General features: G+C 42.3%; 1 protein-coding gene across 1 annotated transcript in view; it reads left to right on the forward strand.

Moving 5' to 3' along the window:
- fat2 (FAT atypical cadherin 2) overlaps positions 1-13889 on the forward strand; it is a gene marked incomplete at both ends in the record, with an annotated part of 141756 nt that overhangs the window by 54094 nt on the left and 73773 nt on the right. Inside the window, 3 exons of the mRNA XM_083980395.1 lie at positions 5580-5779; positions 7547-7700; positions 9370-9603. Of these exons, the coding sequence (XP_083836521.1) occupies positions 5580-5779; positions 7547-7700; positions 9370-9603 (588 nt within the window). The remainder of the gene's footprint in view (positions 1-5579; positions 5780-7546; positions 7701-9369; positions 9604-13889) is intronic.

Below are 13889 nucleotides of genomic sequence, written 5' to 3' on the forward strand. Positions count from 1 at the left end.
CTGTAGTTGGCTCATTTTAAAAACACATTTTGGAGATGACGAGACAGATGACCGAAAAAAGAGAGTGAGACGTGGGCTATAGTCTACTGTAGCTGCCGTCGTTACATTTTGTCATTGAAAAACTAGGCTACTATATTATTTACTGTCTGCAGCTAGTTCTCCTTTCATCCTCTTGTATTCTGTATCATGAACAGCGCCACTCCTAATCGCGGCGATATGTGATACATAATCATCAAGTCATAAAGCAAGACAGGCTTTATCATATTACAATAGTTTCTGTGATTTAGGCAGTGTATGCAGTAGTTAGTTCTAGTTTAATAGCCTAGAGTTTAAGCTGTGGATTACTGCACAGATCACTGAGTCATCCGCCTGTCGTCCTCCGTTCTCACAGATGCCACCTGGCGGTTGTTTTGGCACATTGAGGCTTTTCATTAAAACCTCTTGTCTCGCCAAAGAAAAAAAATGCATGAGTCTTGTGCCGTCTCGCGTGGACCACGCGTGAAGTCCGCAAATTTGAACCAGTAACATCTGTATATTCAGACTTATTTTCCTCACAAAGATCTCAGTGCCGTCCTACAATCACAACAAGATCAGTTTAAAGATCCAACTACAGTAGTCCCAGACTCAAATATAAACAGTATGTTTAGTTGTAAAGATATAGAATAAAGATATAAACAAGTCTGGATAGCCCAGGTATTTTATGTTATAATAAGTTGTGTATAAATAAGTGACACAGCAAGAAATTTCTAAAAAAATAAAAAATAAAAAAACTGAACAGAAAACAGTTCAACTTGATGAACTTTTTCTTTATTTTAAGCAGTTTTAATATTAATTTTCATGGTCTAAATTAGGTTTCAAAGGTTTTTCTACAACAGAAAGTCAAAAATTGTTAATTGTTCAATTACACAATGATCTCAGTTCTGTCCTACAATCACAACAAGAGCTAGACTCACATATAAACAGTAAAGATAACAGAAAACAGTTCAACTTTATGAACTTTTCCTTTATTTTAAGCAGTTTTAATATTAATTTCCATGGTCTAAATGATTTTATGTGAGCTTTACAGCTTTAGTCTGAAAACTTTCAGTTAAACTAACATCTCCGTCTGCTGCAGTAGCTTCTTTAATAAAATCCATCTATGTAGAAGTAAATGGAATAAACTGACTTGTATAACTATTGCTGAGCAGTAGCCAGAGAAAAGCCACATCACAGACCGGTGTGGCAACTCTGGCAGCAGCACAGAATTGACATGTTTAGGTTTGTTTGCCTGAGCGGGTTGGACGTCAGTCTGCAGCGGCTCCATCTGCACGCGTCGCCTGTCAAACAAGGCGGCTGCACATTCACACGGCCGTGATGCAACCTGCTGCAACAGGACACGTTCACCAGCCGCCGCCGTCACACCGCAACAACTCTTATTAAAGTTTTCATTTCAACAACTATAAAAGTTTGTGAGCAAAGGGAGAGAAAGCAGTAAAAGTGGAAGTGAGTCAGACTGATGTTAAAACATCAGCCACAACAGAAAAACACCAGGAACGACGTCGGCGTCAGTTCTCAACTTCAAAGACTTTGATTTAGACAAGAAAACCGTGAATTAAAAGTCCGAACGTAAAGAAGTGAGAGACGCTGAGTGAAGCAGAAGAAGAATCTGCAGTTACACTTACATGTACAGTAAAAACATATTTTCCTCTTTCCTTAAAAAAATCTGAATAATACATTATAATCTGACTTATTAGCAGGGAAACTTTTTTGGGGAAATAAATCTGGAAAATACAGCAGAGTTACTAAAGGAATGAGCTTCTTTTCACCGGCTGCTCAAGTCAAAGTGGTTCGACTTCTTGACTTTTAAAGCACAAAATGATCCAGTGCCCTCTGATCTGTCAAACTGCAGGATGGAGTACGTGGCAAACCGTCCTCTTATATAAATGTATCTTATAATACTGCAATTTTTAACCTCCATCTCCTGTTTTATCTGCTTTTGGACCTTTTTATTTTTTATTTTATTGCTTTACTCTCATCTGTTTTTATGATTTCACTCTAATTTTCGTATGTTAAGATAAGATAAGATGAGATTTACTTTATTGTCACATACAGGGAAATGTAACTTGGGCGTGAAGTGCGTGGTGCATAGGTACATAAAATTAAAATCTAGATACATACATTAAAACCCACAGGATTTTCCCCTCATGTAAAGCAATTCTTTGTTTATTGTGTAAGGATCCCCATTAGTCTTCCTGGAGTCCATTTAAAAGACAAGACAAACAACTTTATACAGCAAAATAATCACAAAATAAGGTTAGAAGGTGCTCTATAAATCAAGTTAATCATATATTATTTAAGCATTATTACACGGCTCTACTGAATCCTGCTCTCTGATTGGTCCAGCGCTGCGTTCTGCGGTCTGTTATTTCTGTATAACGGACCGTCGTCATGTATAACAGACCGTTGCTAGGGACGCCGCTCTGATCAGCGCAGCACAGAAGAGAGAAACTATGCAGGATATTTACCTTGTGTTTCATTTTTACCGTCATTAAACAGCTTCGAACTAATAGTGATGTTAGATAAATGACTGGTAACCTGTTACAAGTAGAGTGGAGGCTCCTTCAACATCGCTGCTGGAAACCAAACCTGCATCAGAGCCTCTGACCCGGTCACAGCTCTCCTCTCCTCTCGGTGCAGCTGGCACCGCGGCTCCGCGACACAAACGCACCCCGTAAACAGTAAAGTTAATCTCTTGTTTATGACAGATACGACTACACACAATACACACATCGTAACACGTGTATGGTAATCCATCGATCCACTGATTGATTATCAAAGGCTTCAAATGCACGAACGGGAGGCTCAGCAAAACAGCGGAAGTGACCGGTCTTGCAGATTCACTAAATGCAATTTTAAATCGATGATAGTCGTATTTTGATCAACATTATGTTTCAAATTAATTATTTCACTCGTAAACCGTGTAATAAGCGGGATAATGTACAGTTGGTCGGTTGTTATGGAGAAATAAACCCCTTCAAACCTGTCGGGGTTTATTTCTCCATAACAACCTCCGAACTATATGTGGCAAGGTGAAGAGGGCCCGGGCGGGGATTGAACCCACACCTCCCAGGTAAGAGTCATGTGCGCTTGCCAGTCACCCAAAGGGACATCCCCTTGGCCAAGTAGCCAGGGCACATGATCAATTGGAGGCATAGTGACAGGAACCTCAACTGTCACATCTCTCCCCCTCTTTTCACAAGCACGTCCTCGTGCTTCCGCGCAGGCTGCCACACATATTAGGAATCCATGGACCCACCCCTAGTGCTACATGGATCCTGCCAACAACGCCAGAATGTGGCAAGGTGAAGAGGGCCCGGGCGGGGATTGAACCCACACCTCCCGGGTAATAGTCATGCGCGCTTGCCAGTCACCCAAAGGGACATCCCCTTGGCCAAGTAGCCAGGGCACATGATCAATTGGAGGCATAGTGACAGGACCACCACTGTCACATATACATTATCCCTTACATATCACACGAGAGGGAGTGCTGTTGTACTGTATATCAGCACGGCTGTGATTCGGTCAGATAATCCCACCGTGCTGATATACAGTACAACAGCACGACCTCCAGTGTGATATTGCTTTTATACAACAGTGCTACGAGCGCATTTTTAGAACAGTAATAAACTACAAGAGATTATGATTTGCTTGTTTATTTAATCATTTCTTTGGCTCCGCCAACAGAAATAGTTCTGCAACTGGAAGGGAGACAAGGCTGTTGCCAGGCAACACATAAACATGTCCTACTAGCTTGCTACTAGCTACAAGCTTCTCCACCGAGCTGCTTCCAGTGGTTCTGGTTCTGAGCCCGTGTCTGATCAGCACCGCAGCAACAGGACCAGCGTGAAGACGTTATCGACACCGTATTACATTTGTTTATCATCTATGTAATCAATATAAACACAGTTGAAGCTAAGTAGCTGAGCTACGTGGCTAACAACAGCTAATGCTAATATCAAAACACATCACCGTCAAAACGTAGTTGCCCCCGCGGCGATTTTTTTCCCAGCCGGGTTTAGTAGAGATTTATCTCCAATAGATAGCTTTCATGTGACGTCACGGCCCGTATGGAACGCCCCCCTGGCGGTCAAAACAATCCACTTCCCCGCTGTCCGCGGATTAGGACAAGGCAGAAAAACACACACTGCTCCCTGCTGCTTCAAAAATACCGGTGTTATGGCCCAACTGGTGTCTGATTTAACTGGTTACCGAACCGAACAACAGCTGTGCTGCACTTCCGTCCGCAGATTTGTCACAAATTCACAAATCAAGCCGCAGTTCACATGTTACTGCAGCCAATATGCGTCTGTGAGTGAACAGAGTGAACCTGTTCAGGCAATCTACAGACATCAGCGCCACACTACTCTCACTAGTCTGCACAACACTGCACAGTATGACAAAGCCTGTCATGTTAAAGTTACGAACTAATGGAAAACACTCTGAAAATACGCTAAACAACACCGGTCATCGTCCTCGCCGCGCCGCGGTCGGTCCCGACCCTCGTTACCGTGTCGCTGCCGCCGCGGGCGGTGCTGTTGCCGGTGTCCGGTGGCGGGCGGTCCCGCCGGGTTACCATCGCCGCCGCCGCCGCCGGTCCTGCTGCTATCGGACCGCCGTCATCGTTGCCGTCGGTAGCGGTGCGTAGCAAAGCTCCGGGGAGTAAAGGGGGGGCAGCTGGTCACCGTGCAGCCCAGCTAAGGGCTCTGGTTTGTGGGTGAGAGGAGCAGGGAGCCTGGGCTCAGTGGGCTGGAGCTCAGCTGTGGAGCTCAGCGGAGTTGCGGTACCAGGACGGTGTTCCCACACAGGAAAGTTACAGGTACATTTCTACCACTTCAATGAGTTCAGAAACATTATTTTAAGATTAAAAAAAAAAACTACAAAATGGGGCTTTTAATCAGAAACCAGTTGAGCCATAACACCGGAGGTATTGGTTGCAAGCGGTGGAGGATGATGGATTCTCCACCAGGTAATAGGCTAAACATCGCCCAACTGGAGCTTCGGCAGGGAACTGGTCATTTTAAACAGCTCGTATACAGCAGCTGGTGTTGAATATGGGTCACAAGTTCCCAAAACTTCAAAGTTGTTTTTATATCTTTCTTCCTCGGCCGCTGGCAGATGATTTAAGTCATTACTCGGTTGTTTGTCCATAGAAAGTCCATTGCGGGGCCACTTTGGAATGTTGCTTTTGACCGCCAGGGCCCTGGGACGTGACGTCAGTGAAAGCTATCAATTAGACGGACCAGGTCAGGTCCAGGTTTTAATGTTCAGGTCCGTTTATAACAGTAGCAGCAGCAGCTGCAGCAGCAGCAGCAGCAGCAGCAGCAGCAGCAGAGAGATGGAGCAGCTCCTGTATGGGGAGCGTAGCTCTGACTTAGCTCCTGTCCAGCTGAACAGCAGAGTGATAATGTCTGTAAAAAGTCCCAGTGCTGTTATACTGTATATCAGCACTATGGAATGTCTCGTTGTCCAATCAAATTGCTCGGTTGGGACCGGTCGGAACTAGCTGTTGTATAATATTATTTTTATCATCACTCCTGCAGATGGAGACCCGCTGGGCCTGTTCGCCATCATCCAGGAGGACGAGGGCGAGTGGGGTTTGATTGCGAAGGAGCGTCTGGACCGAGAGACCAAGGACAGATTCACGCTCAGAGTCACGGCCACCGACGGGAAGTTCGAGGCTCCGGTCACCGTGGACGTCCACGTGTTGGACATCAACGACAACAGTCCGCTGTGCGAGCAGGTGAGGAGGCTTCATGTCATCAGAGCCGAGACTCTCGGGGGGAATTACATTTTATCTCCTTTTGCACATTTTCTTTCCACCTTTTATTGCACCTGTGATGTTTCTCAGTAAATTAAAGGCTCTAATTCACCCACCTGCCTCCTAAAGCCTTCACTGATAAACACTGTCATCCACTTTATTCCACTGGAAGATTTTAAGTGAAGACGAAACACGTTAAATATTTATGTTTTTACATGAAAATTTGTACTTTTCAAGTCGACCTTGGGCAGCCTGTGTTGTAAAAACACTTGTATCTAAATGAAATAATTTGTTATTGGATGTGAGCTGAGGAGAATCCCTCTAAAGTTAATTTAAGCACACACACACACACTCGCCACAGCAGCAGCAGACGTGATCCACGGGGCAGACTCACTTCTCCATACATATTTTATCCTGCAGCCTCCACTCAAAACAAAAAACATGTCAATATCAATTCAGAGAGGAACGTGCTCAGTCTCAATAATGAACTCAGCGCTGTTGTCATTTTGAGTTTGTTCTCTTCTAACAACTCTATGTTTTAAACATTAGTTTAATGGAATAAGTTCTGAAATACAAAAACAAACTCTTATGATTATTGATTTGTAATAATAAACATTGTGTCAGAGTGTGAATGTAATTAAAACTTTTAATCTTCTCTTAATTTTTTTTTTTCCTATTTCACCACCATCAAAGAAACTTCAATATGTGGTTGAAAAATAATGAAACTGTTACTCAATAAAACAGGTTAAACTGTTAAACTGTAGATGTTAGTTTTCATAGTTTAAGGAGTCTCCAGTTAAATGTGTTCAATTATATATTTTAAAGACCCATCTTGTAAATCTACTTAGGATATAAACATAAAGATACTGTATGTGTTGGTGGTTTATGCTGTATACAGCACGTCTCCCTGTTTCAATAAAAATACCAATAAAATAGAAAATGTTGATGTTAATGAGTGAAAACTTTAAAACTGTGAAACGTTTGATTGATCTTTAAGATTTTCATCTCCAGCTCTCAGTGTCATAAATAAATAAATAAATAAATAAATAAATGAGATTCCTGCAATCCAACATGATGGGAGTCAAGGCCCAGGTTGTAACTGTTATATAATAAACTGAGTGGACAAATTGTGAGACGGAGTTATTTTCGAGGCAAATGCAGAGACGAAAAACTGTTCCCGAAGGCAACAAACGCGCATCAGCAGTTTTGCATGAATTTCCCTCTGAAACAACTCTGTGTGGTAACGCTCTATTATTATCTCATAGCGTGGTGAATGTGCAGGTCACAACTTGTCCACCAGAGCGTTTTGGAGTTGTTGGATTGTGTATTTGATGAGTTTGATGAGTGGAAACCAAGAAATCCCATAATGAGCCTCCGCTCAGCTCACGGCTCTGCTCCGCCGTTCTAAAAACAGCTTGCACTGACAATTAAAGGTAACAAACCTACTGCTAAGACTATAGGGATTATGGCAATGGGCTAATTTGCCAAAAATGTTGAACTATCCCTTTAAGATCCTACAACAAATGTAAATATTGCTTATTTAAAAGAACGTTTTCTCAACCATCTTTGTGACACACAGTCCTCTCAGCTCCGTAACGACCTCCTGAGAGTTAAACAGACTTAATTGTTTCTCTAACGATAAATTTATCCTCCACTTTAAAACCAGAAAACTCCTTCAGTTTCACACTCATACATCATCGTATTCACCCAGCAGCTTCACTTCTGTTGTTGTTCTTCCTCCCGCTGCAGCTCGTCTACACCGAGGTGGTGATGGAGAACTCGCCGTCCAACATCTTCGTGCTCAAGGTGTCGGCTTCGGATCCGGACGTGGGCGCCAACGGGCAGATCTCCTACACGCTGCACGGGCCCAACGCTGACAAGTTCCACCTGAACCACAGGACAGGTAACTACCTACGGGGCTACGGTGTCTGTTCGGGGTCGAAACAGGAGCTCGATCTTCCCCTCTCGGTGAACTGGGCCGGGTGTTTGAGTTGGCGATACCATCACCGGCGCTCTGCTGCAGCTTGTCACTCGGGCTCTGTGCCGACAGGAGCCAAAAGCTTTTCTTTTGTCATTAGTTATTTTCCCTGCGTTGGGAGGCCGCTCGCCGACATCCATCACACTTTGTTTCTGTCATAACATCCTCGTCTCATGTGCTCAGTGCCAGCTGATCGCCCGGAGGAGATCAGGCAGCTTCTACCAACAGAGACACTGATGTCGCTCTGTCAGTGAAACACACTTTAGTTCAAGTGTCTCCACAATTATTTTGATTACAACAGCTTTACTTTGACATCCAGGCTTAGATAAAACAAGGAAACGTGCTGAACATCAGCAGGCAAACTGGCAAACTGCTGTTAGCTCAGGTGCTAATGAGACGATACAGGACCACAGGTTATTTAGAGAACGGTTTTGTCTTTAAAGGGGACATGTTATGGAAATATCACTTTTTGAAGGCTCTTTAACATATATTTAGGTGTTTTTTGCCTTCCGGACCCAAAATGTGAGTATTTACATAAAAAATCTGTAATTTTCAGGCTCCTGAGGTTGAAATCCATGTGGTTTTACGAGCTGTTCCCTCAATTGTCTTCCAGTAACTAGGATTTGAATTTGCATAAAACCCCTATCTGGGACCGGTAGGAGGGAAGAGGCGGGGCAAGCAGTGGCTCATTTGCATTTAAAGGGACAGGCACTGAAACCAGTCGTTCTGAACAGGGCTGTTTAGAGAGGATGAAAAGAGCTGTGATGTTTGATCCTTGGGGGATTTTGACCGAAGCATGTCACAGATATGTCTTTAAGACACCTGGGACTATTTTAATTTGTGGAGAGGGGGAATAACATGTCTCCTTTAAGTCTTTTTATCTGTCGTTTGGTCCAGGAAGTCACTGATGCAGCACAGCTAGCAGCTATTGCTTCAGTGGAGTACGGTGGCCCTGAAGGCTCAATGCACTACTACAGACTACATGATTTTTGTCTCTCACAACGGTCACCATGTCAGATTAAACCATCACAGTGGCATCAACTCTTGCCGTGTCTTGTTCGGGAGACTGGCAACACTACAAGTATCACCCCGACCAATCATCGATCACAACCGGTCACAACGGTTTGTGAGTTACTTCGCACTACACGTCTGTTTGTCGTCCCCGACGCTCATAATAGCAGAGCTTGATGCTGGAAATGTGTCAGCCACGACAGAATCGTCTGAAAATCGTCCTGAAATTGTGCAGTCTGATCCCGACTTTAGGAAAAAACAAATGCAGTGTGTTCAGGGGGACACAAAAAAGTGGCGGACCTGGCTGTGGCGTGCTAAGCGTTTCGCAATTACAGCATAGTTCATGTTTGCAATAATATCTGAATCATGTGATATTTAGGTCATAATAAACCGAACAAACAGCCAGGTCTGTCACTTTTTGTGTCCCCAAAAACATGTTGAAGTTGTTTCCTTCATTTTTTTAAATCACATTTGTGTCCCTCCATGTGTTTTCTTTAGTTTTAATTCGTTGGAATGAATTTTGAGTTGATATGAACCTGTTTTGTCGGTTTAAGACTGACTCTGGGTCTGCGTCTCTCTCCAGGTGAGCTCTTCACTCTGGCCGTGCTGGACCGCGAGCGGGAGGTGGAGTACAACCTGGTGGCCAAGGCGACGGACGGCGGCGGCCGCTCCTGCCAGGCCGACATCCTGCTGATGATCCAGGACATGAACGACAACCCGCCGCGCTTCTCGTCCAGCCACTACGAGGTCACTGTGTTCGACAACACCACGGTGCGGACGCCGGTCGCCGTCATATACGCCAAAGACCCCGACACAGGTAGGTTCACGCTGAGCTGCGAGCAGAGAAGATCAGAGGTAGGGTTGCAAAGGGGCGGAACATTTCCAGAAACTTTCCATGGGAAGTTAAGCTGGGGAATTTTGGAAATATTCCAAACTTGAAACTTTCCATGGGAATTATGGGAATTGTTGGGAATTTATGGGAATTAACTGGAAATTGGGAGTCATTTAAACAAACTGTATCATATATCCAAACATAAATGTAAATATTTTGTTTTGTCATAAGCAGACATCCATGCAAAATAATACAATTAACATGACATTTTCAATTAATTCTTGTATGAACAACCGTTTTACTGAACAACAAAAACATGATGAATGTTGAGTAAAATATTACTCCCCCCCCCCCCCTCCCCCCAAATAAAAAAAGTAAGCAGTGTGCTGTGTGCATGTGATTGAGGAATAGCATAGATATTCAAGTGTATTGCATTAAATCTGGTTGTTTTAGCCAAGATTATGCTACAATATATTTCCCCCAACTATATTTAAGTTCCCTGTTAAGGACCAACCTTCAAATTTAGGATTTATTGCTGTTTACTCCCATATATACCTGTTAATTCTCATTTATTCCCGTAAATTCCCATGGAAAGTCTCCAACTTTGAAAATTCCCGGAATTTTGCAACCCTAATCAGAGGTTAATAAATTTACAGATGATCTCAGGTCACAACATGTCGAGATAATCCTGGTGTCAGTGGAACGATTTATACTACAGGCCTAATAACACAGGGCACTCTTTGTCTGTGTGTGTGTGTGTGTGTGTACGTGCTGTTACTGATCCTAAACATAATAAAAGACTGAGCCGCTCCCACCTGATACTTTTCTCCCGTTTCGCTCCAGCTGTGTCGTAATTATTCACCGCTGCAGATTTTAACTCTTCACCCGCTGGATAAAGACATCAGTCGGTTCAAACTCATTTTCAGTTTGTGATTATTTTTGTCATGTAAGTTTTTATTCAATTTCTAATGTCAAACATCATACAAAAGACATCCAACTTCAACAGAAAACCATCATATTATAACAAAAATATACACATAATAACAACAAAATGTGCATAATATACATATAAATATACATACAAACATACACAAATCCCAGCCCACAAACAGCGCAGCACATCTCCCAACACTAAACACTGTGTGCACAAAAAGATTATGATATAATACACGAGTTGACCTCCCCTCCCACATTATAGCCACCTATTCCCCTCTTATATGATTCAGAAAATGACCCCAAACCTGTTAGAATTTCCCTTCATTATCAGTCAACCTTGCTCTCATCAATTCATATGAAGCATTATCCGTCATCAGCTTAACCCAGTCAGTAAATTCTGGTTTAGTCCGTCTCTTCCAGTGGCGACGACTGATTCTAGCTGCAGTGATGAATCCTGTCAGTGCTAAACTGAATTCTGCTTTTGATATTCCTGGTGTTGACCTTAACCTGTCTCCCAGTAGGCAGAGTTGAGGGGATTCTGGTAGGGGTTTTCCAAGCCATTCACCCAATTCTCCTCTTTCCAGAAAGGAAAAACAGAAGAGCACTCCCATTAGTGAGTGGAAGAAGGTCCCTGCCTGTGCATTACACTTCCAACATACGTTATTTTGTATTAAGCCTCATGTTTGTGATTATTGACAATTCCTAACGACGCTCCAGTTTCTAACGACTTGTTTTGTTGTTTCTTCCTCTGAAAACCGAGGTGAAGAATAAAATCAAGTTAATCCAGAAGAAAAACAAACTCACAGAGCTTCAACATATTTGTCAGATCGTCCACAGATCAAGATGTTCTGTTTTAAATTCTGCGTCTCTCTCAGTTTAAATTGCTGTTGTTTTATTTGTGCGATGTGTGCAGGTTGTAAAATGAGCAAACTCAAACAAACTCAGACTGGAATAATAATAATAATTATAACCTTTATTTATTCGTGAAGGACTTTTCAAAACTCAAACTGTGCTTCACACTGAGCAGAAAATTAAAAAAACAAAATCGAGTCGGAGTCGGGCAGCGCGATAAAAGAGAAAAGGCGGGTCCGGTGACGCAGAACGAACCAAATTATCAAGAGATGATTAAAACGAAATGAATAAAAAACACAAACAAAGTAAAGTAAGAAGTCAAATAAAAGGCTGTGACACAATAATCAGCTCCAGTTCAGTCATGAGGCCGTAAATAAAAGACGTTACACTGCAAAAACTCAAAATCTTACCAAGAATATTTGTCTCATTTCCAGTCAAAAATGTAATTTCTAGTCAAAACAAATCTCATTATACTTGAAATAAGACTCATCACATTAAAAGCAGCTTGTTTTTAGACACTTTTTACTTCTTTCAATCAAAATTTCACTTGAAATAAGTAGAAAAATCTGACAGTGGAGCAAGTTTTTCTTTCTTATTACAAGCACAAAAGAACTTGCTTTCACTGGCAGATTTTTCTACTTATTTCAAGTGAAAATTAGTTTGAAACAAGTGAAAATGATCTAAAAACAAGTTAATTTTAGGTGATGAGTCTTATTTTAAGTGGAAAGAGATTAGTTTTGACTAGAAATGAGACATTTTGACAAGAAATAAGACAAATATTCTTGGTAAGATTTTGAGTTTTTGCAGTGTAACATCTGCCTGGCTCCGCCCCCAACTACTCTTCTTCTTCTTCCTCTTCCTGTTTCCTTTCACCTGAACTCTCTGCGTCGTCAACAAAACCAGTTCATCCAAATATTTTTCCACATAAAACCTGTAATAAAATTTCAGTTAATTATGCAACAAGGTGTTTGTCGTCAGGACGACTGTGGAGAAACACGCTGCTGCTCTACGGTTTCTCTCTGTACGAGTGTTGATCTGAGTGATTGAGGATGATTTAAAGGACAATTCCAGACAAATTCAACCTGGGGCTCTAGTTTCCTAATATTTTAGGTCTAACAGAATGAATCTGAAGATTTTCTTTTTTTAATGTCTCCTGTTCTGCAGTAGTTCTGTCTGTCTCTGCATCGCCACGGCAGCGTATGATGGGAGCGGACGGATCTTACGCTGTTTAGGCTGTTTACATCCCACAAAACCGCAACATCAGCGGGGGATTTGTTCACTTTGAGAAAGACGACATTTGTAAACGGAGCTGGAATACAAAGTCTCGTGTGAGAGTCAAGTTGACGGCTAACTATGTTTACCATCAACAAAAGAATATCAACGTAGAGCCACAACATCTTCATAGCAGTGAGAGTGAGAGTGAGTCTGGATGTTGTTTATTCTGCCTTGACTCTCGCGTGAGACTTTGTATTACAGCTCTGTTCACAAACATGTCGCCTTTCTTGAAGTGAACAAACCCCTCGGTGTGTTTGAAGACATCTGACGCTGTATGTGGAGGGAAAAAAATGCAGTTTTGTGGGATGTAAACAGCCTAAACAGCGTAAGATCGGTCTGCTCCCATTATACGAACAGGAGACATTAAATAGAAAATCTTCAGGTTCATTCTTTTAGACCTAAAATATTAAGAAACTAGAACCCCAGGTTGAATTTGCCCGGAATTGTCCTTTAAGAAGCTCCATTCTGATGGAGAGGTGACAAGTGTCGGAGAAATGTGACCATCATGAAACGTGGAGGAGCAGAAAGAGTGAAAAAAAAGGCTTTTCCTCTCTCTGATTGGCTGCAGAGTTAACCAGTAATATCACATGTACAGACTGTGGGCAACATGAGCATCACTGTTGTTTGGATTCACAGCTACAAAAACACAAAAACAACTTTATAGTGAAATAAATCAGTTGAAGTGAATCAATGTTTTCATTAGGACAAAGACTTTAAATCCTGGTTTCCCATTAATGGACCAAACTAACAACCACTACTTTTAGTTTAGTGTTTGTTTGCATCGCTCCCTCTTGACTGTTCCTCATTTTACCTTTTCTTCCTCCTTCTTCCTGTGTTTTTTTATCAAAGTTTCTGGTTTCGTAGCTCCTCGTCTACAAACCTGTCGCTCTGACGACAGTTTGATCGCACGCTTTGCTCAGCCTTTTAATAACTTGTTCACCGTCTCAGCTGCAGAACAAACGGCGAAGCGGTCTCTCCTGACTGAGGAGCGGAGGAGAACGTTTCCTCTGCAGGTTGAATCTTTTATTAATTTGTTCTCTTTGATGGTTCGGTTCAGGTTTTTTTTTTCAGGTGCTGGAACAGTAAAGTCAGATAAAAGTAAAGTAAAACAGACACTTTTCTCATCTGAAACCAGCTGTAGAGCTCAGCCACACATACACACACACACACACACACACACAGTAAGTCATTTATACAAACACTTGAAT

Source organism: Trachurus trachurus (genome assembly GCF_905171665.1).
Source record: "Trachurus trachurus genome assembly, chromosome: 10".
Lineage (NCBI taxonomy): Eukaryota > Metazoa > Chordata > Actinopteri > Carangiformes > Carangidae > Trachurus > Trachurus trachurus.